This window comes from Schistocerca gregaria, chromosome 7, assembly GCF_023897955.1.
Source record: "Schistocerca gregaria isolate iqSchGreg1 chromosome 7, iqSchGreg1.2, whole genome shotgun sequence".
Taxonomy (NCBI): domain Eukaryota; kingdom Metazoa; phylum Arthropoda; class Insecta; order Orthoptera; family Acrididae; genus Schistocerca; species Schistocerca gregaria.
Window position 1 is genome coordinate 317,539,401 of NC_064926.1, and position 27,917 is coordinate 317,567,317.

The following is a 27,917-nucleotide window of genomic DNA, read 5'->3' on the forward strand; positions in this document are numbered from 1 at the left end:
AAGAAGGCACAAACGCGTGAAATCCACTAGCAGAGAGTAGGTTAACTTCCTATCTTAGCATATGACGCCAATGTGAAAACTTTTTCCCGGGGGCAAATCTTGACGTGACATGACGTTAAGTGTCGGTTCGTTGACTGCCTTTGTGAATGCCACCATTCGAAGTACATTGTGGAACATTTTGACGTGTCGTGTCGTCCAGTGTATTGGCCTTAAATCGACTTTTAAATATTTACTTGAATACTTGTTTAATGATTAAAAGTAATACATGCTCTACTTCCACTCGAAGAAAAATTACTAGTTTCCCATGCGAAAAAATCTCAAGTGGAATTTCTCTCGGTTTGTGAGATAATCTTTGAACCGAAGTATGCACGCTATTGACGCATGGGGTAACCGGCATTAGTTTGTGTTACTGTGTTTTTGTGTATTTTAAATCGATTAAGTACCGTGGAAGGCTTAAGTTTTTCTCGAAACTGCGCATCGATAAGTGTGAATTGAAATGTGTAACTAACACAAAATATTATTGTGTTGGTGTAAACAACTATTGCATTTAGTAAGCTGAAAAGTGCATTTATTCCATTAATAATGAATCACCCTATGGAACTCGATGTGTGGGGAGGCGATTGGGGGCTAGCTTCAATTGATTTACATTGTCTAGAAGTAATGGTAAGAATTTGTTTCAGCAAATCAACCTCAATTATTTGTGACTAGAACATATCCCCAACACATATTATTGTCATAGAACGTGTAGTCATTTTACATTAATTACAGGCGTATGCAACATTTTGCGGGGTACCTCTGCAGTATAATGCAACAAATAATCCGTTTCGGACGCCAAAAGGAAAACTGCCTGTATTCAGGCATGGAAGTCATGTTATATGTGGTTTCGACGAAATATGTAGTTATCTAAGGAAGAAGGTAAAAATTTTGTGACATATTAGAAAATAACTCTATTATATGCAATGACGTTACAGCAGAAACATTAAAAATAAACAAATTCCCAAAATAATTATTTTCATAAATTTTTCATGTATAGTAGCCAATTTTTTTGTGATTTGTCACAGAGTATTACATTTCAGAATTTCATTGCCGATTATCTGCTGATTCCAAAGCAACAAGCAGAAATTGTAGCGTTTTCGGAACTGCTGAAACAAAAGTTATATCCAAGTTTGCAGTTTGCTTGGTGAGTTACTCTTTGTCAAAATAGCCTTCCAGACTGCTATGTTATTAAAAGCGTTTTTGGGACACCGTTGTTGAGTGAAACTGAAACTAAGAGTGTGATGTTTTTCAGTGATATGGTCTCTTTTGTATCTTATTAGCTTAATTTCTGGAAGTTAGTGCAGTTACAATTCATTTCCTTTATTTGGGAATGGTATTGACAAGTGAATGGATGGGATTCAAGATTATAGAGATATGTAGCGTCTTGTTTCCAAAAATGAAATTTAATTTGGTTTACAGTAACTGTTTTTGGTAGTCTCGTGGATGTATAGGCTACAAATAATTTGTTCCAATTAATCATAAAAAAATCACTTTTTCCTCATTGAGGAACAATACGATAAAGGTGCTGTAACACTGATTTCTTGATGGTAAATAAGGGCGAACTGAAGAAAATTAAACTGCATAAGAAATACAGGTAGGATATTCCACAGTACAGAAGTTAAGGCACAAAAAAGTAGAACAAGAAGAAAGGTGAGGGGCTTTGAGTAGACAGATGAGGAAACTGAAGAGCATGGATAAAAGAAAGGAGAAAGTGGAGATTGAGCAAAGAGTAATTGCTAAAGAATTTTCACTGTGAAGTGCTTTGGCTTTTTGAAGAAGTACAAATAAGTTACTCAATCATGTTTATGTAGTTGCTCTGTTGTATACAGTTTCAGTCAAAAAGTGAGATGAAGTTTATTGTTTTCCCATAGATTACAAGTTTGTCATTCACTTGCTGTGAAGTTACAAACTTGGAAAACTCCAAGGTGCGAGAGCAATACCATCTGACTCCTTGTAATTGCTAAATTACTTATTTAACTGAACCATCTGTTAGAAAAAGAAATCGGTTCTGTTCGTAGTCTATAGTTTTATTGACTTTTAAGTATTAGTGAAGAACAAATTATGCAGTAAAATTCATATTAATATTAATTTACTAGAAAATTTGACTAAACATTTTGCTTCTCCTCCTAGATAATAAATAAATTCGTGGGTGAACTCACCACTAAACAAGCAACATTTGCTTTGTAGTACTTCCAAGATACCACTGTGAAGGTTATTGATTTTTGTTTGACTGAGATGTTGTCAGAAGTGCCACCAATAAGCCAAGTAAAAACAAAAATTATGGTTGCAACAGCAGAATTGGGTATTTTGTAACAGGTGTCTGGGAAGTAAGGACAAATTTGAATTTTTTACCATTTTGCCCTAAGACAGTTGGCAGACATTGTTTTTTTCATCTTTGTTACCTATAGTCCTTCCCATTAAATTAATTTATCACCAAGTTCACTGCATGAAACACTTTGAAAAGAATTGAAAATGCGTGCGTACAAGATTCAACTTACAGAAGAGCTGAACCTGCATGGAAAGAGACATTGATATGCTCAATGGGTCTTGGCATGAGAAGTGGAGAGCAAGAAATTCCCAAACAGAATAATTTTCAAAGATGAGGCATGCTTCCACCTAAGTGGAAATGTTGATAAGCAGATCATGGAGCAACGAAAATCCACGAGTGATTGCAGAAGATGCGATGTGTCCACAATGCACGTCTGTGTTGTGTGCATTCTGGTCACAAAGAGTGCTTGGCCTGTAATTTTTTGAAAATGATGTGGGAGCTGCTGTTACTATGAATGATGACCAATACCAAAACATGCTTTCTAATTAGTTTTCCACTCTCATTCGTGAAAATTATGCTTTTTGGTGTCGACAAGATGATTCACCATGACAGATGTACCATGAAATGATTGTTCTGCTGAATGAAAAGTTTCCTCCAAAAAATATCTCTTTGCATTGCAACCAGGAATGGCTGATCAGACCATGTGATCTTACACCTTGTGACTTCTTTTTGTGAGGATTTGTGAAGTCGAAAGTGTATATGAACAAACCACAAACAAAAACACCAATTGAAGGATGAAATTAAAAGGGTTATTAACAGCATCCCACTAGATGTCATCGAGAACTTCAGTGAACGCATTACTCATTGTTGCACGGCATTTTGCAGTCAATGGAGGATATAATTTTTCATACATAAATGGAAGAAGTTAATGTGTGTGCAAAGAGAAAAGAAGGAAAAGAACTCTATATTTTCAATAAATTTTTTTTGTTCTGTAGAACTTCAGTATTCATCCCTAATGCTCACCCTCCCTCTATTAGATTTTGCATGTCACTTCTTACTATAACCGCCTCCTCTTCCTCTTCCTTTAGTGTTTATAGGGTGTCTTACGAACCCTCCATCCCGTCTCCCTCTGCCAGTATTTTTTAATAATTCATATGGGATATAAAGGAATGTTCGATACAAGTGTTGGCTTTGATCAGTGATGTAGGAAACGTGACAAATGCCTTAAACAGTTGACGACTGTAAAGTGATGTTGTTGGCAGTTTTTTCAAATGGGCTCAGCCACAGATCAGTCTGACATCACAGCCAGGTTTTTGTAGTACCATAATAGTTGGCTTCTCAAACTCATAACTGACCTGTCACCTTTCACCCTAACCTGGACCTCAGGCTAAGCTGCAGATCAATCTGTCACAACCCATTTTTTTATGCTTTCATAGTTGTAGCTAACAACAAAACTGTGTGTAAATGTACCAAAAGGTGACATGACAGCAGCCATTGACATTACGTCATTGACGAAAGCCAGTGGCTCACATTGAACATTCCTCTTGATCCATTCATATGTGCACCAAGTTTTGTTGAAAATTCACTAGCCATTCCTGATTTGTGGGGGAACATACAGATGTACATCACAGATTCTGTATGTTGTAGATACCTACTGTTTTGATTCATTGTGTGGGTCATATAGAAGGTAAAATAAGGCAGTCATCAGTTAAAAGCAATGATATAGACACAATGTATATATTGGAAGTTGTAGGCCTATGGCCTTACCAGCTCAGCCATTTGCTAGATCGCAGACTTTTTAACATACAATCTGGTAATGATCTTTGTGTAGTAAGAAATGTTAAAACAAACAAGAGACTGACCTTCAGATGTTTTAACTGTGGATTGACTGAATCTGTGTTCACTTCAGAAGTTGAAAGGAAACCTGTTGAAGACATGTGGTTATAGATTTGATGTCCAGAATGTCAGGCTTGGTAGCCTTGGCCTTGGCTTTTCAAGTTGAATACTGCAAAACCTGGAAAGCTTTGCAGCATATAACACTTCTACATAAACCACTAGAATCATTTACTTATACTATCTTATTGGGAAATGAAGACACTATACTATTTACCACACAGAAAAGGCCAGAATACAAAATTCCTACTCAAAAATTGTTACATTGAGAAAGATTGTACTGCTGTTTCTCCTCTCAATTGTTGCATTAATTACAAAATGACAAGTATGAAAATATGTGACTGATATAGAACATCAATTATAATTACTCAAGAGGGAAAGTGACTGAATCAGTTTGGATATGTATAGGAGTCTACATAGAGTATGTGAAAGAACTTGCTCCTCTTCTCTGGAGCACCAACCCATCCTCAGTGATTGAGAAAATATGTAGGTTGTTCCCATTTTCAAGGAGGGTTGTCAAACACTGGACTACAGGCCCATATCACTGATGTCAGCAGTTCTCTCTCTTCATCCTCAAGACCTGTAAAGCAATAGATACCATGTGCAGAATGATGTATTGTATTTCTTTACTTGTGGGAGGTACTGGATACAGTTCCATAGTGTCACTTAAGGGTCATTCCATGTCAGATCAACACAGGAAAGTACAATTTTCAAGCAGCCCATCTCAGATTTTCGTCAAATTTGGTGTGCGCATTGCCAGTGATGAGAGACTATAAGATCCCAAATTACAGAATTGTAGCATAAATACAATAAAAATAATGGTTGCCCGAGGTTCTAAAATGTGCAGAAAATTTGACAATCACAGCTGACAAAATCGTTTGTAATTTCTGTTCTGATGGAGATAGAACAGTGAACCTGGTAATTTTGGAAAGTGCTAGGAATAGGCTTTCAGATGAGAGCAACATGGCCTTACTTCAGCAATGTACACAATTAAAAGGTCAGTAACCTTGAGTAGCTCCAAACATGTCACCTTCAAAATTTTTGAAAAAGATGTTTGCTTATTCAACCAACACTACACAATGTTGTAAAAAAAATCAAGCTGGGATGACATTTAGATTAGAAGATACAAATTAATATGTACAAGTCAAGTAATGAAATAAAACAGTACAAATTGTATGCAGACTGCAACAAAATGATGTAAAGTACAGAAAACACAGTAACCATTAAAAAATTAGTAACACACACTAAGGTAGCATTTTGAACAGGCCAATAGCAAGCATACTTATTTTCACCAAACACAGATAAGCTCGCAGACCATGACACAGGAATTCCAAACTGCATCAGTCTCCACTGCAAGTACTATGACAATTAGGCTGGAGATGAGAAAACTTGGACTTCATGACCGAATGGGCCGCTCATCAGCCACACATCAAGCCGGTAAATGACAAACAACACCTCACTTGGTGTAAGGAGCGTAAACATTGGACGACTGAACAGTGGGAAAACGTTTTGTGTGGAGGGATGAATCACAGTACAGAATGTGGCAATCCGATGGCCAGGTGTGAGTATGGCGAATGCCCGATGAACATCATTTGCCAGCATGTGTAGCGCCAACTGTAAAATTCGGAGGTAGTGGTGTTATGGTGTGGTCATGTTTTCATGGTAGGGGCTTGTACTTCTTGTTGTTTTGCGTGGCGCTATCACAGCACAGGCCTATGTTGATGTTTTAAACACCTTCTTGCTTCATACTGCTGAAGAGCAATTCGGGGATGGTGACTGCATCTTTCAACACGATCGAGCACTTGTTCATAATGCACGGCCTGTGACGGAGTTGTTACATGACAATAACATTTGTGTAATAGACTGGCATGCACATTGTCCTAACCTGAATCCTATAGAACACCTTTGAGATGTTTTAGAACACTGACTTCATGCGAGTCTCACCAATACTTCTCCTCAGTGCAGCACTCTGTGAAGAATGGGCTGCCATTCCCCAAGAAACTTTCCAGCACCTGAATGTGAAAGTACGCCTGTGGGAGAGGAAGCTGTCATCAAGGCTAAGGGTGGGCCAACACCATATTTTAATTCCAGCATTTCCGATTGAGGGCGCCACGAACTTGTAAGTCATTTTCAGCCAGGTGTCCGGATACTTCTGATCACATAGAAAGAGTGTAGAGAAAGAGTGAGAGCATGAGCATGTGTGTGCATGCGCACGCACACCAAGTTCACCAAAATGTGAAGCTCATGTTGCAAGGTTCCAGGTTTAAAGAGTTGACATGTGATGCTGACTGTCAGTGTAGCATGTAAAAACACTGGCTCAAATCTTCTGTAATCCCACATAGCCAAAATGTTATGTCTGCATGTGAGAACTGCCCACACTCACATTCTTTCACGGCATACATAGGAGAATTGTTGGACAAAAATGGAATTGATTAAGTAGTATACAAACTATGGACATAGACAGACAGAACAGCTCTCCAGGCATGTCTATCTTCTGTGGAAGACTTTTTGGAACACCTTGTTGACAAACTAAAAGAATTCCTGTTGCACTCCACTGTAACCACCCAACAGTCTGAATTTCTACAGCATCTGAAAAAGAGACTTTATGACAATGAATACATTATTAATAAGATTTAGCAGAGAATTGTGCATTTGTCCTGCAGGATGAGGTTCAAGCTTTTCACCGAACCAATGCACAAGCTATCATTCATGATTTGTTGTTTATTATATATGTCCAGAATCTCGTACAGTTGATTGCATGTCATTTGTTACCATATTAAAATGCTTGAAACATGACTGTGAGTGCTCATCTTCTCCAGCGTAATTTGGTTAACTTCGTGATATCCTGTTTCCATTGAACACCCAAGTACATGTATTACTTCACCCAGATGGTGCTGAAGTGCAGTACAAAAACTTCAAGAATTTCACAAACATATCTTTTCATCAAAGTGTGTGAGAGTGGCATTTCTTTTCCACAATGCATGGCAAAGGACCATGGGTTGGCATCGCTGGTACTTTCAAGAGACTTGATGCTCATCCCAGTCTGCAGAGCATCTACAGCTGTCAGATAATGACACCCAGAAAGTTCTTTTAATGGTGTTACAAGAAAATTACATTGTGTCACTTTGTCTCCTTCAAGAGCGGTGTGCACAAATTTTCACAATTGGAGGTACCGACAAGTCACTCTGTGTTATTCCCACTGACCGTAACAAAATCCAAACGAGAGTTTTCTCCAGTTCACTGGAAATCAGAAAAACTTTTGCCGTGATGATACCGTAGGGTTTGTTGCGTGCAGGTACAAAGGTCACTGGTGGTTTGGGTGTGTCTTAAGTGTTAATGAAGATAGCAGAGGGGTTATAACTAGCTTCTTACATCCTCATGACCCTTCACCTTCTTTTGTATATTCTGAGAAACCTGACAGCTTTATTGTGAACAAGAAAGATTTTCTTACAAAGGTTGAGAGGGAGTCAGTTTGTTATCTTGCATTTTACAAATGCTTGGTATAGGCTTGTTCACGTTGCTACCTTACTGTGTGTTTGTTATCGCATCACCTTTTTAATAGGTAACATATTTTTCAGTACTTTAGATCATTTTGTTGCAGTCTGCATATAATTTGTACTGTTTTGTTGTATCACATGGCTATATGAATTAATTTTTATCTCCTAATCCAAATGTCACTCCAGTTAGTTTTTTACTCTGTTGTGTAGTGTAGCACGAAGAAGCAAGAATTTTTTGTTCAAAAATTTTGAAGGTCATATGTTGAGATATCAAAGGTCACTGACATTGTGTACATGATTTAAATATGACCATGTTTCATATCATTTGAAAGTTTGTTCCCAGCCCTTTCCAAAATTATTTGTTTGACTGTCATATCTCTTTAAGAACAGAAGTTACAGCCGTTTTTGTCAGCCATGGTTGCCGAGTTTTTTGCACATTTTTAGAGCTTCGGGCGGCCATTACTTTTGTCATACTTGTGCTACAATTCTGTAATTTTGTTCTCTCATCATGTCAATGGAACACATCACATTTTATGAAAATTGGATATGTGCAGATTGGCCCGTGTTGATTTGACATGGAATGACTCTTAACTAACAAAATAAATGTGTAGGAATATCAAACCAGCTCTGTAATTGAATTTAAGATTTTTCTGTCAAAATACAGCAGCACTTTCTTAACAAAGTGATATTTTCAGACATTAAAGTATTTGGAGGTGTATTTCAAGAGTGTGTTGCAGCTATTGCTGTTCCAAACGATCTAGTGGATAACGTTGGAAGATCAAAGAGGCTTTTGATGGATGATGCTGTCATACAAAGCAGTTGCAGTGCTAGAGATTTGTAGTAAAATGCAAGGCGACCTGTGGAGTTGATTCCCGGTATAAACAAATGTGCCATATTGTGCATAAGAAGGCTGTGATTACGCAAATGCCGAACATTCGCTGGAATTCGGCACGTCCGTAAAATATCTGGAAGTATGCATATCTAGAAAGCTCATCTCGTTTCGATCATGTTTCAGTAGAGTAATAGAGATTTGTTCCTGTATAATTACCCTTGTCTTATCTGAAATATTTACATATTTCACTAACTCGAGGCATTTTTCCAGAGAGACTGAAATACGCCATTGTCAGACCACTCCATAAGAAAAATTATAGCCGGCCGTTGTGGCCGTACAGTTGTAGGTGCTACAGTCTTGAGCCGTGCGACCGCTACGGTCGCAGGTTCGAATCCTGCCTCGGTCATGGATGTGTGTGATGTCCTTAGGTTAGTTAGGTTTAAGTAGTTATAGGGGACTGATGACCTCAGAAGTTAAGTCCCATAGTGCTCAGAGCCATTTGAACCATTTGAAAGATAAATGATAGGAGAGATGTCAATAACTACCAACCTGTTTCACTGTTGGCATAATTTTCCAGATTTTTTTAGAGAGTGATGTATTCAAGATAGTATCTCACCTGAGCAACAATATTATCCTCAGCAAACCACAGTTTGGATTTCAGAAGAGTCTTTCTACTGAAAATGCCATTTCATGTTCACTTACTATTAAGCATTAAATAATAAAATAGTCCCAGTTGGTATTTTCTGTAACACCTAAGGAATTTTACAGTGTGAATCACAATATTCTCCTAAAACATTGAAGTTTATTAGATTGATGGTGTAGCCAACCAGTGAATAATATCATATGTAACCAAAAGAATGCAGGAAGTTGTACTTAGTAGTTCAACCAATGTAGTCAGTGGATATTATTCTGAATGGGTAGAAGTCACATATTCAGTCTTAGGTCAGCTATTGTTTTGTCGTATATCTAAACAATCTTCTGTCTAATATACAATAGCAGAAGTAGTTCTTGTAGCAGATGTTACATTGTAATCAATCGAAGCTTACACACAGAAACAGAAGACATAGTAAACAGTGTTTTTAAAAGTATCATTAACTGATTTTTTGTGTTAGGTCTTGCCCACAGTTTTAAATAGACTCGACATCCAGTTCTGCACATCTAGGGGTACTACACCAGTGCCTTACCACATGGCTAGGAAATAGTAAATAGGGTTGAAACTTCAAAATTCTTTGGTGTCCATATTGACTAGAACTTAAATCTGAAAAAGTACATTTTGGAACTCTAAAACATCTTAGTTCAGCTACATTTGCACGTAGGACCATGGCAAAAAAAAGAGACAAAGCAGTAAGTTGATACAGTCAATAATGTTCCGGAGTGACTTCAACAAAAGTCTTCAGTGCTTAAAAACATGCTGTAAGAGCAATATTTTGAACCCACCAACAACCATCTTGTAGACGTCTGATTAAGGAGTTGCATACTATAACTACTGTTTCAGTTTTTTTTTGTGTGTGTGTTGTAAATAATGCAGTGCAGTAAAAAAGGAACCATTATGTACATAATTAAGAGGAGAATGGCATTCATTACTCTACATTAAAGTTGGTTTTAGCTCAAAAGGACTGCACAATGTGACAACAAACATTTTTCATAACTTATCCATTGACATAAAATGTCTGACAGGTAACAAAGTAAAATTTTAAAACAAACTAAAAAAGTTACTCAGAGAATGAAATACTGAACTGCTTTGTCTAAAAGAGGGTAGTGTGAGACCACATATTATTCTTAGGAGACATTTTTGTGCAATGATGAGCTTCTTTCTTAAACTTGAATTACTCTTGAATAAAATTCCATGTGACATTGCTGAATGAAAATGTTAATTTACTGATTTATCTCCCCCCAAAACTTGGAATAATTATGGCTGAGCCAAGTTGTTTAAGAAATTATAAAATATTGTGTTCATCCTCAATTGAAATTCTCATTAATATGTACACTGAAACATTAAGAATAGTCTCCTTTGCTTACCAACTCCTCCTCATACTGCTAATTTATCACTGGTGGTATAACTTTCAGTGCACATAATTGAATCCTCTGGACTTTCTTTACATTGTGAAAGAGACAGATAGATCATTTGCAGAAAAGTAGTAGGAGCTCCTCCTAAAATACACACATTATAAGTAATCTCCACAATTGGAGCTGATTATAATACTTGTCATCTGCAAACAGAACTAATTCTATTTGATGTGCATCAAATGCTTATTAAATATGACAAAAAATATTACCTGTTATTGAACTTCGAACTTCATTAATGGTTTCCCTTCAAACATGAAAATGCACCCTTGCTTCATATGGTGAGCTATGCAGTGTAACTTCCTCCATTCTTTTTGCTAAGTATGGTGTCACCCATGTGTTAAGCTACACCATTTATTCTGTAAAACTATAGTTTGTGCAATAAAATGTGATTTGCGATCAATTGCCCTGCATAAGTAACAGAGAATACTAACTAGTGGATTTTAATCTTTGTAAAATCTGTTTACTGAGAATGTACACTGGTGTGAAACTTAAGGGTGAAAGTAACTTTCCCATTATATGTCTGTCAAGTAACACAGCTCAGTGAAACTTCGACCATACATAGAAAGAACTGCTACAGCATAGTCCAGAAAGAAATACATAATGAGATGAATAGAAACGAGACATTTATTCAAAGACAGTAATAAATTACACTGGTGTTGCCATAATTTATGATAGTCTCCTGGACTTATCTGAAGGTTGGTCATGTTTCTTATCGGGATTTGTGATGGCCACAGATGGCAGTGTGTAATCTGCAACATGCACACATACTGGCCATCCATAAAAATTAAGTCGCAGCAAAATATGCCCCTGGAAAGATGCACATGGGAACTAGCACAGTGTCACAATAATGTTGACCAATGGGCGTATTGTGTTCAGAGATTTAGAGGTCATTACACCCATAGAGCTTTATGCCTCCCACACCATAATGTCTGAGAATGCTAGCCATTCCCTCATAAACTGAGAGATAGGACTGGGTAATGCACCCAGGAACACTGATGTACATCATTGTCTTGGTGGTCCAGGTGTTGAGGAGTGGGGAAGCATAATGTTGCATAGGCTTACTGATCTCCAAATCTTTAAACATTTTACACTCACTGGCCAATATTGTTAGAATACTATGTTCCTTCCCTATGTGCATCTTTTCATGGGTGCATTTCACACACACTTCCTTTCTATGAATGACAGTGTGTTACCGCATCAGACTGTGCACGTGGAATAGTTCTTGAATGAGAGGATATTCAGCAAATGGATTGGCCTATCTGTTCTCTCTATTTAAATCCCATTGTGAATGTGTGGAATGGATTGGGGAGATGTATTGTGGCACATCCACATGCCAGCAGTTGTCAGCTGCTCTGGTGGAAGTCTGGGATGCACTGTCACAAGGACTCCATACCAACCTTGTGGTTAGCATGAGAGCACGTTGCAGAGCATGCATTGCCATCTGTGGTGATCGCACACCAAATTAAGGACCATATCGTGCTTTTTGTAATGTCTTGGGGATCATATGAATCATGGTGGCTTCAGTGTAATTATTGCCTTTGTTTAAAAGTGTCATTTCTTTCAGTTGCCTTCTTTATGATAATGTAGCTGTTCTTTCTGTGCTCCAAGTTTCATTGAGCTATATTTCTTGCCAGTGACACATCATTCGAAAATTTTCATCCTTATATTTGCACACCACTGTATATTTATCAGTGGAACAACCATTCTGAAATCCAAATTGTGATGTGCTTAAGGATATTGTCATTAACAATATGGTATACTATTTTCAAACAATATGAAAATCATTTAGGCATTAAAATAAGTCCGTAATTATTGACATAATTCCTATCGCCACTCTTTTTATGACGTTTTAATAGTGGTGTATTTTAATCTTCTGGGACAATGCACTGACTTCATGTATTTTAGAGATAATAATATTTACCATGTAACAACGACTTTTAATAACCCTAATCAACTCCAAGTGAACTCTTTCAGGAGAGGTTTATTATATTCTTAATTTGAGGTGGGAAATTGGGTTAGAGTACAAGATCACAAAATTTTATGAAAGTAGCATTCTCACCTTACTATCTTTGTAACTCCTTCACCCTATTGTTCTACTGTTGTTGTGGTCTTCTGTTTGAAGAAAGTTTTAATGCAGCTCTCAACACCAGTTTGTCCTGAGCAAGTCTCTTCATCTCTGCATAATTGTTGTGACCTTTGTCCATTTGAACCTCCATACTGCATTCCAGCCTTGGTCTCCCTTTACAATTTTTATCTGTCAAATTTTTCCATTACCAAAATGAAAATTCCTTGATGCCTCAGGCTCCTATCAACGTATCCCTTCTTTTAGTCAGATTGTCATAACCATCACCAAGTTAACCTTCTTTTAGTCAGATTGTCATAACCATCACCAAGTTATCAGTTAAGATGGATGGACATAGGCAAAGGATGGATATTAGCAACACACAATATCCTGTTGCAGAGCATGCTCTACAAAATGACAGTCGTGACTTCGGTGCCTGTTTCACCATATCTGCCACCTGGATTCTTCCCCCAGACATGAGTTTCTCAGAACTGTGCAGATAGAAACTTGCGCTACAACATGTCCTTGGCAAGCTTGGTTCTTGCCACCACCTGGCCTTAATTTGTGTTAATTTCTTCAGTCTCAGCATTTCTTCACAGTTACTAGTTCTTTCTTCACTCCCTGTTAGTTTCCTCTCTTTGCTCTTATTAATTCGTGCATGATTTTTCGGCAGAAATCTCTGTCTCGCATATTATGCTGACATCCACCTTTAAGCTCTCTGGTTTTCACTGACTTTTCTGAACCCAACCCCTTTTCCAACACCCTTCTTCCTTCTCCTTCAACCCTTCTGCCAGAAGAAGGAGCAACTAGCTCCGAAAGCTTGCAAACTTTAATACATTTTATATGTATGTTCTCCTGTGCCGGTTGGTGAGTAGATTCTTTTTATCTAGCCAATTACATTATGTTTTCGAAAAATTGATTATTTTTGTCAATTTCTCTACCCTCTGTTGCACCTTTAAAGATTCCTTGATGCTGTTGGTGTTAAGATTATAGTTTCGTACATGTGCGCTAACTGAAGATTTACAGTTCTTGCTTTTATTTTTGTGATATGTGAATCTGATGGGGGGGGGGGGGGGGGGGACGACATCTGTTTGCCCCACATAGAAATTTTCGCATTCACCATATTGGATTTGATAAATCTCTGATTGTGTAAATGGTTTTGTTATGTGTGATTATTGCTCCTACTTTGTTGTTTGTGTGGAACCTGATTCGTACATTAGTTTTTACAAAAATTATCGTCTATTCTGTCTGATTTGGCATCATAATAAGGTACAGCAGTGTATTTCATTATTTCTGGTTCTGCTTCTAATGTTAATGTTATTTCTTTATTTATATTGTTGCTTTTGTTATGTATTTTGACAGTATACATTTTGTCTACCTTATCAGCATTGTAGTCGTTATTTGGTGCCATGTGTTTTAGTACACACAGTTGTTTGATAATTTTGTTCTGTTCTAGTGGGAAGTTAATGATTCTGTTGGTCATGCAATGAAAAAGGGTTTTCTTATTCTTTTCTGGGTGGCGTGAACTGTTATGGATTATGTTTTCGAAATATTCAAAATTTGTGGGTGGCTTTGTTATTCATCACCAAAACTAAACAATTGAGAGATTTGTTTTTCTAGTTGCATAGCAAAAAGAATTTTTGAATGTACACTGTTATATTGTGACAGCATCCTTCTGATTTCAGCAATTGTGCCATTGAAGAAAACAAAAGTATTGTCTACATACCTCTTGTAATATCTTACCAGCAAATTTTTCAGAGAATTAGTTATCTTATATGATTTATAAAAATGTGTGCCAGTATGTTAGTAATACAACTGCCCATTGCAACACCATCTCGTTGTTAGTACATCTCATCTTGGAATTTAAAATAATTGAAAGGTAAAAGCTGTTGTAACAACTCCATAAACTCTTCAGTTTCGGCTGTCATTTGTCAGTAGTTTCTACTATTGGCATGTTAGTGAGTGGATTTACTGTATCAAATGAGACAAATTTTCCTTGCATAGGTATGGCTATGTCTTTAATCTGGGTAGCTACATCAATAGCATTTTTAACCATATAGTCTATTTCAAAACTGTAGTATCTTTTTAAAAGTGTGTTAAGTTTCTTACCACAAAATTGGTTGAACCTACTGTTAATTCCACCAAAAATTGTTCTCATTACATTGTATTTTGTTTTGTATGTGCTTGAAAGTGGCTTAAGGCCTAATTTGCAATCCCAAAATAAGATTTTAACAGCTGAAAGCAAGATGAAATCCTGTAAAAAAAAAATTATATAGGCTCTGGCCCCTTACTACAAGAAAATACAGTTACTGTTGGGAAGAATTTGGGGCAATCAGAAAACCTTTAAAAAAATTACAGAAGCTGTGGACTTATACTACAAGAAAATAAATATTTGGAAGAAGAATTTAGGGGCATCAGATGCTGCATCAATAATCTGTATGGTCACATAGCCATGTGTTATGAAAAGACAATCGTTGATACAGTGTGGCCTGGAAGTTTATGCAGGTTGGAAGTCATAGGAAATAAGAGAAAGGACTGACACTGAGAAGAGTAATGTTATAGAGAATAGTAACAAAGGAAAACATAGCAGGGTTGTGGCATGGAAGAATTGTCTTTATGGAAAATCAAAAATGGAAATTCCAGGTTGGAATATCAACTATGTATAGGTTAGACATTAAGTTGCAGACAGGCACAACTAGAGCACACTTACACATGAACTTTCTGCCACAGCCTTCATCATAAAAGGAAAAGGGAGAAAAACGGATGCGTCCGCAGCTCCTCGTTGTGCGGTAGCGTTCTCGCTTCCCGCGCCCTGGTTCGATTCCCGGCGGGATCGGGGTTTTTCTCTGCCTCGTGATGACTGGGTGTTGTGTGATGTCCTTAGGTTAGTTAGGTTTAAGTAGTTCTAAGTTCTAGGGGGCTGATGACCATAGATATTAAGTCCCATAGTGCTCAGAGCCATTTGAACCATTTGAAGAACGGGTGCATTGGCAGAGGGTGGGTGGAGGCAGTCAGGCAGATCAGGTGGAAACTGTTGGGTGGAGGGTGTGGGGACAGTATGTTACTGTAGGTTCGGGTCGGGATAATTTTCAAAGTGGAGAATGTGTTGTAAGGATAACTCCCTCTGTGCAGTTCAGAAAAGCTTATGGTGGAGGGGAGTATCCAGATGGCTGTGGTAGTGAAGCAGCCATTAAAATCAAGCATGTTATGTTCAGTGCATATTATGCCACAGGGTAGTCTACTTTGCTGTTGGCCATAGTTTGGCAGTGGCCATCCATCCTGGTAGACCGTTGGTTGGTAGTCATACCAATACAGAAAGCTGTGCAATAGTTGCAACAGAGGTGATACGTGACATGGCTGTTTTCACAGTGACCTGGCATCTGATGGGGTAGGCTAAGCCTGTTACAGGACTGGAATAGGAAGTGCTGGGCGGGTGGATTGGCCAGATCTTGCACTTGGATCTTCCACAGGGACACCTTACCCAAAATCCTTTCCACCCCTCCTTAGTTGGTGTTCCATCATCCACCCAACCTCCACAACATTGACTCTACAAAAAAGAACCTACTCAAAATTGAATAGATGAAACTGAAGAAATTATTGAGTTGCTACAACAGATCTTATCTTTCAATTATTTTAAATTCCAAAATGAGATATACCCATGACAAGATGGTGTTGTAATGGGCTGCTGTATTACTAGCGCTCTTTCAGATATTTTTATAAATCATATAGGAGAACCAATTCTCTGAATGATCCTTGTGCCAAGAGGCTGGGATTGGGAGTGGCATAGGGATGAACTATAACATTGTGGAGGTTGGGTGGGCAACAGAATACAAGTTTAGGAGGGGTGGGAAGGATCTTGGGTGGCATGCCCCTCATTTCAGGGCATGATATAGTAGGTCATAAAAGCCCTGGCAAATGATGGGATTCAGTTGTTCCAGTCCAGGGTGATACTGGATGATGAAGGGGGCACTCCTTTGTAGCTGGTTCTTGGGTGTGTGACCAGAAATGGTACAGGAGATCTTTTTGTGGACTAGATCTGAGGTGTAGTGCCTGTCTGTGAAGGCCTTGGTGAGACCCTCAGTGTACTTGGCAAGGGAGTTTTTGTCACTGCTTACATGCTGTCCCCGGGGTGGCCAGGCTGTATGGGAGGGATTTTTTGGTGTGGAAAGGATGCTAGCTATCTTACTGTTTGTGGGCGTTGGGTTTAATGTGGACAAAGCCATCAAAGAAGAGGTGGTCAGCTTCCAGGAAGGTGGCATGCTGAGTTGAGGAGGACCAGGTGAAGCATAAGTGATAAAAGAGTTGACATTGTGAAGGAATGAGGATTGGAAGGCGAGGAAGGACTCGTCTACATGGCCCAAATGTAGGTTGGAAAAGGAGGGTGTCATGTGTTGCCCGTAGCTGTGCTACAGATTTGTTTGTATACCTTCCCTTCAAAGGAGATGTAGTTGTGAGTCCATATAAAGTTAGTAGGGCGTGTGAGGAATTAGGTAGTGGGTTTGGAGTCTGAAGGAAGTTGAGGAAAGTAGTGTTCATTAGCGATAAGACCATGGGCATGATGGATGTTGGTGTATTTGGAGGTGGAATCAACAGTAACGAGTAGGGATCCAGAAGGTAAAGGACTCAGGTTGGTGGAGAGTCTGTGAAGGAATTGGTCGCTGTCTTTGATGTGGGAGGCTAGACTGTGTGCAGCTGTTTGGAAGTATTGATCAATAAGTGCCAAAATTACTTCATTGGGGGCACAATAACAAGCCACAATGGGGCTTCCAGGATTGTTGAGTTTTTGGATTTTGGGGAGCATACAGAAGATTGGTGTGTGGAGTGTCAGAGAGGTGAGAAGAGAAACTGATTCAAGGAAGAGGTTCCGGGAAGGGCCCAAGGCTTTAAGCAGGGGCTGGAGGTTGTATTGGACTTCTGCAATGGAATCACTCCGGCAAAGTTTATAGATGGAGGAGGTCAGATAATTGGTTGAGGCCTGCCCAGGTAGTCACTGCGATTCATAACAGTGGTCGAACCTTTGTCTGCAAGTAGGATGAAGGTCAGGATTTGTTTCAAGGTTGTTTATGGCTGTCCTTTCTTCTGCTGAAAGGTTGGTGTCCTGAGGAAGGAACCTGGGGAAGGATGATGAGGCCGAGTTGGAGGGAAGGAATTCCTGGAAAGTGACCAGCCGTCATGAACTGGTGGTATGAACTGGGATAGGCAGGATTCAATGTTGGGATTAGGTTGGCTTTGGTTGGAGGAAGTGGTGGCAAAGAATTGTTTCCATTGCAGGGTCGGGAGAAAGAGAGTAAGTCTTTGACATGTCCAGCTTGATTAATATGGATGTACACCTTAAGGTGAAGCCTTTGGTAGGAAACTTCTGGGGGGCTGAGGTTAACAACAGGAATGTTTTAGCCCTGGATTTGGTGTAGTGTTGGTAGAGACTTGCAGGGGATGTGGCAAGTTCAAGGAGAAACATAGTAGGTTGGGTTGGATAGTGATTTGATGCCCGAAGGTGGCAGTAGCATGTCACTAGTTTGGATAATGTATTGAGGTGATGTCTGGAAATTTCCTCTTGATGCTGGAGAGCAAGTGATTCAGTTTCAGAGATTTGATGTATTTAGCAGAGATTGCACAAGCAGTTTCTTATGGAGGGAGAAGATGTGGTTTTGGGATGCGTGTGTCATGGAGGTGTTTTTGCAGCACCAGGTTTGTGAGGGCCAGGGAATAGTGGAAACTGAAAAGGTGGCTATCATCATGAAACAAGGAGTAGGATCGAGAGAAAGGAATATTTATGGTTAGGCCTGGGGGGGGGGGGGGGGTCATGGTTTACACAGCATTTAAGAAACAGGATATGAGACTGGGTTTTAGCTAGAGAAATGGATACTTTTCTGAACTGTTGCAGAAAGGTGGAGCAGGGGTACAGTGTGGCAAGGATGGCATAGGGGAAACAGGAATTATGCGGAAATGGACAAAATAAGGTGTTAGAAGGTTGTGAGGAGGGCTGGAGAAGAGGAAAAATATGTAAAGGCACGCAAAGATACTTCAAAATACACACAAGTACACAAAAATGTGAGAAACTACATGAAACATGCACTTAATTATCAACTCAACTGACTTTGCTTAGTATTTCTCATTGACCCATCACTTTCAGAGACTGTGCCTGTTGAGTTGTTAAACTTCAAGATGCCAGAAGAATGTTTTGCACATTATTATGTACTTATCTCTTACCTTACATTGAACCAAACACAGTATCTTCTTGGGTGTAGCACACACTTCCTGTGGAAAAAAGAGTCATTGGAGATGTTCAACAAATAAAATCGGTCAGAGATGGTAAAAGAAACTACAGTTTTAACTTTCAGGGGAACTATCTCATCTCTTACCGTTGTTGATAGTAGAAAATCACGGCGAATATCAATAAAGATAGCTAGACAAGGATTTGAACCCCATTCCTATTGAGTGCACATCGAGTGTCTTAGCCACTGGCCCATCGTGATTGATTGATTTTAACAGGAAAGCTAAAACAGCTTAGGTCTGACCCGCCAGAGCCCACACTGAAACTAGGTTTATTGTGCGGTATCGGTCCCTGTATATCTAGTAATGCCAACCAATGCCCTTACATAGTGCAAGGGAGTCCCTCTACCAGTTTTTTGTTAGACACAATTTCTTCAGGTGTAGTTGTCCCGAAGATTTGTATCTTTTACTCTCCAATGCCATGCATTCGAAGATTAGGTGTGATGCAGTTTCTTCACCCTCCTCACAGATCCTACATTTAGGGTCCTCTTCTGTTATACCCATTGTGTGTAGGTGTTTTTTGAAGTTCCCGTGGCCGGTTATCAGTCCAGTCATGAGTTTGATCTGTTTCTTGTTCAATCCCAGGATTACAGAGCTTCTTTTAAAACATGACTTGGGCATCATTACCTTACCATGTTTTTGTTTATGGACCTTGGTCCAATAACCTACGTACTGTTTCCTAAGTCAGTTCCGTAGTTCTAATTTGATCATAGCCTTGGTGATTGTCAAGACAGGTTCCGGTCCAATAAATGGAGTTGTTGCCCCATCCTAGCCAATCTATCGGCTTGTTCATTGCCACAGATCCTGAGTGGCCAGGGACCCACACGAGGTTCCCCCTATTGCTTCCCCCTAGCTCCACCAGAGCCTTGTGGCAATCTGCAACAATCTTAGATCTTGCTGCAGGAGCTGCCAATAATTTCAGGGTTGCCTGCTGTCTGAATAGATGTAAATGCTATGGTCATTGTAGCACCTATGCATATTCTCCTCCACACATGCCCTGATTGCAGTAATTTCAGCTTGGAATACAGAGGCCAATTTCACTAGAGAGATGATGCTATCCAGTGTTGGCTGAAGCCCCTACACCCCTGCCCTAATGCCTTGATCTGTTTTTGACCCATCAGTGAACCAAACGATGTCCCCCGTCCGGTGTCAAACTGTTTTCTCCCACTGCTCCCTACTTCCAGTTATTATGTTGTAAGGCTTGTTGAAGCAGTTGGGAGTTATATAGTCGGCAGGCATTTCCCCAGCCACACCTATATTTACTTCACTCACTATGTTAGTGTGTGATTCTAGATATCTGAATGAGACCCAGTTTTGGCCAGTTTTAAGTCTGTATGCCTCAGCTGCTGCCTCCATCTTAACCCAAAGGTGAAGTGGAGGCATATCGAGCATGGCTTCCATTCCAGCAGTTGGTGTGCTGCTAATTCCGCCCGTTATGGCTAAACAGGCCAATCTCTGCACCTTAGCCAGCTCTTTACAGCAAACTGCTGTTCTACCTTCTTCCACCACACTACAGCCCCATAGGAAACCCATTGTGGTGCATATCCAGTGCATACCCCTGGGGCTTTCTGGCCCACCTTACTTGGAAAATAAAGGGAAACAATTCTGTACTACAATATAGAGTTGTGAAATTGTCATTTCACTCTTATCTTCAAATCTGCGCCCATCACTTTCTCTAATACATGAAGTGCTGTTTCCAGATACTATTAAAGTTTGTCATTGAAATCATGTTTGTAATTAAAAGTGGGTGACACCTCCAGATGGTCTGCTAAGTTCAGAAAACTGTGTTCTGACACCAGTCTTAGGCTGCTTGCAGCTATTTCAAGTTTCAATTGGTGTAGCTTTTAGTGGCATGCTTTGGTGGAAGTGCTTCACACATCATAAAAAATTATTGTCAGTTCTCATCAATTGACTTCATAATGTCTCAAGTAGTAAAGGCTACAGCAATAAGACGCAAATAATGTTTATTGCATATCCAGATTTTGCTCACTGTGTGGGGATAGTGCTAAGAGACATACAGAACCAGTTAGAACAAGGTACATGCATACCACTGGACCATTCGTTTCAAAGGTTGAGTTCACATTGAGGCCTTTGTTCATAGTTAAAATACAGCTAGCTTCAGTGTACGCCATAACAGTCTACAGTGCCCTCTTTGCATGTAAATGTATTAACTTTAGTGTAAAATTTATTTGATTTACCATTTATATTTTTTTAAAAATATATGTACATTAAACAAATAAGGTAACCAAATGTGGATAATGTTTTACAGAGTGGTAATTATGTGAACTAGCCAGTGGCATCGGTTATTGGTGCACACTTTCCAGTTGTTTAAAAAATACAAAACATCTTGATCAAAATACCTAAATTAGTATTTTTTTAATTAAAGCATTTACATACCAAGCACATTTGTAGGGACTGGAACAGTCTAGAGTGGCATTAATATTATCATACCAGCAGCGGTATGTCAAAAGAACCAGAAATCGTACTGCTTTGTAATGTCCTCGCTCGTAGGTTTCACGTAAAAATACATTATAATTGACACAGTTTGGTTTTAAAAGAAACTTTCAGCTACATTGTGTAACACACAATATATTTGTCTCCAGAGACTTTGTACTCAATGTGATCTACAAGGAGTGTAATCACAACTAGGTCTTTTGTCAGAGCAGTGTGCCTGTAGGGATCAGCCCAGAGTAGCTAAATACCAGTGACTTTTAAATTACCGAAACTGGGAGCTTCTCAGGGTCACTTGCTCATTAAGCAGTGCCCTATGAAATGATACCTGATGGGAAAAGATTTCAAACTCCTCGAACAGGTCCCTTCTGATATAGATGGAGCATCCAAAAATACTGAAAATGTTCATGAAAATTTCTAACAATGGAAAATCCAGGATCAAATGTAACAATATTACAAAAAGGATAGCTGCTACTCACCACTGTCACAAAGTGAGCTTTCGGTCAACAAGGCCTTTGTCAAAGCCTGACAAAGGCCTTGTTGGCCAAAACCTCATTTTGTGACAGTCTTTTTGTTGTACCTATCTGTGACTCAGCATGTCTGCTATATGATGATTAGCAACTACCATTTTCATAATATTGTTACCTGAAAATTTCTAGTTAGATGATTGTGCAACATGTACAGTGGGGAAAACAGAAATGAAATGCTTGGAAGCCTTTGAAATATTGTTTTACAGTAGACTTTATGTATTATGCCCACAATATTTGCTCATTGGCAGGTGTGTTTTTCAGCTCTGAGAGACAGCATATTGTCATTTATCAAGTAAGAAAAATGTGCTTTCACAAGGGGTCTATAGTGTATTTTCATCTGGGGAAAAGTGCATTTTTAGCCAGTAAATCCTGGAAAAATTGGGGAATTTTGTTCTTGTGTACACCATGTTATAAAAAGCCTTTAAGGTTTGACAATTCGTGTTGAATGTTCTGCAAGCAGTTATGGACTTCTTCATGCAGCAGAACCCGGTGTTCTACGAAACAGGTAACTTCAACCTAGTGCATCATTTGCCTCCATACTCATGGCGATTTTGCTTGATTGGCGTTCCAATTCCGAACTGTACAGCCTTCGAACAGAAACTTTTTCATTGCCTCTTGTATTACAGCAGTACTATCATTACTTTTTGACACCTAGTTAATAACAATTCATGTATTTTCTTACAGTAGCTATCAATGTGTACTGACATTCAGGCACAATCTTTCAAAATTTCTGATTTTGATTTTGATTCTTAATAATAGTTATTTGTATTGCCATTCCTTGCTGTAACTGATGACATTTAACAATGAAGTTACAGCTTTAGTTATATTTTTTAAATCCAATAATATTTCAGGTGGGTAGATGAAAAAAATTACATAGAATTAACAAGACCATGGTATTCAAAAGCACTTCCATTTCCTTACAACTATTACTACCCAGGAAAGTATGAGAAAGAGGCAAAAAACATGATGTCAGCTTTATTTGGAGAGGATGAAGAATTCTCTGCTCTGGAAGCAAATGTAAGTGTGCCTAAAAAAAGTTATTCAGGTTCATAATTTTCACTGTTTCAACCCTGCACACCTGGTTGCAAAATTGTTGCCAAATGACAAGCATACATCCAAGAAAAGATATATCTGGTTCTGCAAAAAGCAGTAAGCACATTACAGTATTAAAAAAAAGAAAAAAAAAAGTCAAAATTGTGGAGATCTGTATAGGGGGTGTTATTTCTTTGCTGCATTTCTGGAGTCCTCAAAGGTCTTGGTCATATTTATTAACCCTTTTGTTGCTGTGGATCTGAATACACAAGCTGCTTTGTTTTCCTACTGTGCTATGGATGTCTGTATGTGTCCTAAGCTGATGACCTCTTTCTGCTGCAGACAGTCAACCTCCATAACCCAGTAAATATAAAAGTTTCAATTATTTATCATACAACATATGTGCCTCATTACCTGCTACCATTCGCAAAGAACCTTGGTTCGATATGTTGAATTGTTCACAAGATATGGCGAGTGTTACGATCACGTTTCGTGATGCGCAAGGACACAAAAGGGCGATTGTGTGCAAACGTCCATCAGGTATAAAACCTCATAACTTGAGAACAAAATGCGATCTTTATGTTCTCAATTTTTGTATTTTATGTATTTTTCATTTCCTGCGATTTATGAGCTAAAATAAACCATGCACAATGTTTATGCAATGCTTTTTAAGCCTGCAAACCTTCAAAATTTTTGCAATATTTTACTTAATTTGATGCAGTGCAGTACATCTATCAGATAACAAAAAGAAATTCAGTTCTTTATGTAGTGAAGATAGCAGGCTGTAAGATGTGCAAAAATCAAATTTTTAAATTTATCTTTTCATATCAGCTGGAACTCAGTCTCACAGCACAGGCACCAGCTTTTGTCAATCAGCACAGCCATATTACATCTGTAGCAGCGGAAGGGTTAATAAGTTTAAATTTTTGACTACTCTATGAAACCACACTTGTGTAGGATTGTGAGGTAGTTGGAATATCTTTATTGTTTGATAAGAGGTTATACTGTGCTCCATCTTTTGAACTATTCTTTAAACTTCCATTTGCTTACCATCAAATATTTATGTGATCCCATTCCTTCTAGGGCTAAGAGGGGTAACTGCCAGATTCCAAATCCAGAGCTCTGTATAATTTTTTGGAAATTGTTGGTATGAAAAATGCCAAGTAACTGTGGTTCAGAGTTAATGTTTAGCTGTAGTAAAAGATGCAGTTCAACTCTCAGAATAGTGAAATGCACTCAGTCTGCAAAATCTGAAAATGGTCTTGAATGGCAACCTTTCTCAACCACATTCTCTCTCTCTCTCTCTCTCTCTCTCTCTCTCTCTCTCTCTCTTTGGGGGGGGGGGGATGTGTAGATATTTCAGTTTTAGGTGATGACAGTTCAGTTGTTTATTGTATTCTCTGAGCTGGAGTTATGTACTCAATACTTATAACATGTCTCTACTACACTTTGCACTTTATCTCCCCTAGGGGGGTAATTGGAAATCGAGAATTCATGTTTAAATATTTCTACTCTGCTAGTGAACCATGTTAGTCTTTGCTGCTGCATAGCTCTCTAATAACAGAGCAGTGTTGTAGTGAACAACCTCTGTGTGCTACAATATTTGCTTGTGGGCAGCATTTTGGAGGAGTGGGGTTCAAACTCCTGTCCATTTTTTTCCCCCCCTAAATCTAAAGCCTGAGTTGTAGTTGCGTGTAAATCAGCCAAGCAGACTGCATGTGCAGAAACAGGGGTCTGTTGTGGCGTTTGGTAAGATCAGCAGTTAATCTATTATCACAGAGCTCACTTCCATTATAGTAATGTATTTTGTGTCAGGTTGCACAGCGGTGTAACAAGTTTCCTTGGGGGGTTCAAATGGCTCTTGAGCACTATAGGACTTAACATCGGAGGTCATAAGTCACCTAAACCTAACCAACCTAAGTACAGCACACACATACATGCCCGAGGCAGGATTCGAACCTGCAACCATAATGGTTCGCACGGCTCCAGAATGAACCACTCGGCCACATCGGCCGGCCCTTGTGGGGTTTTCCAAGTTACATGAAGGCATACAGGTATTAATATCTTACAAGACCTGGACAGAGGAAGAAGCCTACACTATGCATAAATAACATAAGGAAATGTGTTTATGGAATTTTTCAATACAGAAAAATAAGTATTATTCGGCACTTGGATTATAGGGAAAATCTAATATGACTGTGGCTTTGGTCTTACATTTTGTTATTTTTAGACCTTTTTTGTAAAAAAAGGTAGGCGCTCTCTGAACACACTCGATTTTGGCACTGAATGATCTCTGGTGACTGGCTTAACTGAGAACAAAAGTAAAATACCTGGGGGCCATGTAAGGAGGTCCACTCTATCGGTAGTCTAGTAAGACAAAATCGCTTATGTAAATGCAGCTTAATGGTTCTTAGAATATTCATTATGAGTACTTTGCAATTCACACTCAAGGTGTCTGGTGGAAAGGGGGGGGGGGGGGGGGTGTTCATTGAACAATCTTCAGACTATTTCTCTAACAGTATGTGGAACAAAAAGACAAATTAGCTCGTAAGGAAAGATTTAAGTGTTCAATCTTCCAAAAATCTTAAATTTTCAACAACTTTTATTTCGGTAATTTACATTTAGTCCTTAAGTATATTTTACAAGAGATTGTAACAGAAATATCTTGACTTAAAACAAAATGCAAATTAACTTTCTGTTCAGAAAAATCAAGGCATACCCAGTCCCCAGCTTGCATGTTAGGTATATATTCAATCAAATAGCAGCTAGGGTTTTCACACTAATTTCAGCACTTTCCATGGTTGCCTGTCCTGCTCCTCACATTTGGCATTCTTCTCCCCTCCCACAATATAATCCTTTCATATTGATCAATTTTCCATAAAATATACCACCTTCACTTGCTGAATTCTTTTGTACATTCATCGGTTTTCCCTGCAAGTTAGCCAGAGGCTTGTTAGCTTTTAGATTGAGTTTCACCTGAAATGGAGAGATAAGTTGTGAATAATATACCATTACTCGAAGCATAATTCAAATGCAGTCAGATATAATTTTTTTTTATTTTGTGCATACTGTACATGGTTTTAGATATACAAATTTCTAAGTTGTCACTTGAGACATGCTTGTAATAAAAATAAATAAATGGTTGGAGATACTGTTATAAAGATGTGTATTGCATTCTTAAAAGTGACAGTATGTAAAATAAAGCGATGGCAAAACACTGCTAATCATTCATTTAATGAGATGTATGAGAGACACACATTGGAACATGAATAAGCTGGTTCTTAAGTAGGGTTAGGGGTAAAAATATGTAATTTTTTGAAGATATTTATATTGCAGTGTGTAGCAACTGGCTAATGAAATAGTTACTCTTAATGTTCCTATCTAAAACAAGAAACAAGTTTACTAGATAAGTACGTAAGACTTTCTTTAAATTTGACATGAGTCGTAGAGCTTAAAGTCTAAAAAGTAAAAGAATCATTCCTATACATTGCGTGATTTGACTAAGATTACAAATGACTATTGAAGTTTAACTGTAGTAACTCAGTTTCTCTTTATGTATATGGTACAACAAATTAATACATTGGTTTCGATCTGCCTCAGGTCTATAGTGAAGGAGAAAAGTGTTTGAATGACCTATCTACACGACTTGGTGAAAATGATTTCTTCTTTGGGTCTCATCCAACATCATTAGATGCAAAAGTATATGCATATTTAGCACCTCTCTTAAAAGCACCATTTCCTAATGCTGCTCTTCAGAATCATTTGAAAGCATGTGACAATTTGCTCAAATTTGTTGTCAGAGTGTCACATAGGTATTTCCCTAAAGCAGTACAAGGTAAGAAACTGTCTTCAGCAGACTGCATGTGTCTCTCTACGTTGTACATAAACCACATAATGTTATTTATTTTAGATTATGAAATGAAGAAGCTTTCTGAGAATAATGAGAGAGCTGCCAGTAAGGAAAGTGACTTTCCTAATAAAAGGAGGAATCAGATACTAGCTGGACTCTTTGCAACTGTGGCAATGACTGGCTATGCACTATCTACAGGATTAGTTGGGGTATGTTCCTCATTTTTTTTTCCATCTGCTTATGAACATCATTGGTAAATTGAATTGTATCTGTTACATTCTCAGCTTTATATTAACACCTGACAACTTTTTTAATGAATAGCAGAGTACCTGCATTGAATTTCACAAGTAACACTTTTCTAGCCTTAAATTTCGGAATTTCCATCTCACAGATGGGATCTCTGAAGAATGATGCATTTTGTTACTGTGTTGAAGACAGGTTTAAACTGATTACTTATTGCTTTGGAAGTAGAAAACATTAACACACTACCTTTCCCCTCATCCATATTCTTAAAAGGATAACAGTTTTGAAATTCATAATTCACCGATTGTGTGTTATGATCTTGACAAATACTAGTGTTTGTTTTTATATTTATGAATGTTTCTTTCCCTAGGTGAAGTTGAAAGATGATGACGATGATGATTCAGAAGAGCTTGCAGAGTATCAAGACTTATTTGAGAATTCTGAAAGTACTGACAGTTAGTAATGCAAAGGAATTTTTGTGAACATAATGTGGTGCTGTTAAACAAGCCTTATACAATGTTTGTATGGCAAATGTTATTTATTTTAGTATATAATATACTTGTACCTCAGCAGCATTTTAACGTGTTGCGGCTTTCACTTCTTCGAGGAAACTACGGGAGTTATGTATTGTAGTTCCTCCTAGAACTATCCTCACTCCCAAATTTTTGTTCAGCTGATATACAGTCAAAGACTCTTCATACGTGGCGCCACCAACTATGAAGACTATAATGTCCTGTGGCCTGCAAAAATGTCAACATTGTTTTAGCAAGGGTTTATTAATATCTTAACACTAAGAAATGCATCAGCACTGCAGAAAGTCAAAAACTGAACAGTTATGAGCAAGAGGTCTTTAAATCACATTTCCTCAGCAGTGTTGCTTAA

General features: G+C 38.4%; 2 protein-coding genes across 3 annotated transcripts in view; one reads left to right on the forward strand and one right to left on the reverse strand.

Moving 5' to 3' along the window:
- Window positions 1-27,610, forward strand: LOC126282521 (metaxin-1). 2 transcript variants are annotated; one of them, XM_049982187.1, is made up of 7 exons: window positions 1-663; window positions 769-915; window positions 1,077-1,180; window positions 22,762-22,927; window positions 26,543-26,777; window positions 26,853-27,001; window positions 27,406-27,610. In XM_049982187.1, exons 1-7 carry the CDS (start codon window positions 583-585, stop codon window positions 27,493-27,495), a joined length of 972 nt encoding a protein of 323 aa, XP_049838144.1. In that variant the 5' UTR covers window positions 1-582; the 3' UTR covers window positions 27,496-27,610. The 2 variants fall into 2 exon arrangements, with proteins under 2 accessions (XP_049838144.1, XP_049838143.1); XM_049982186.1 differs by having other exon boundaries at window positions 60-663; window positions 26,543-27,001.
- LOC126282520 (vacuolar protein sorting-associated protein 45) overlaps window positions 25,527-27,917 on the reverse strand; it is a 105,846-nt gene continuing 103,455 nt past the window's right edge. Inside the window, exons 12-13 of the mRNA XM_049982185.1 lie at window positions 27,601-27,775; window positions 25,527-25,918 (exon numbers count right to left, since the gene is read on the reverse strand). Of these exons, the coding sequence (XP_049838142.1) occupies window positions 27,613-27,775 (163 nt within the window). The 3' untranslated portion in view covers window positions 25,527-25,918; window positions 27,601-27,612. The remainder of the gene's footprint in view (window positions 25,919-27,600; window positions 27,776-27,917) is intronic.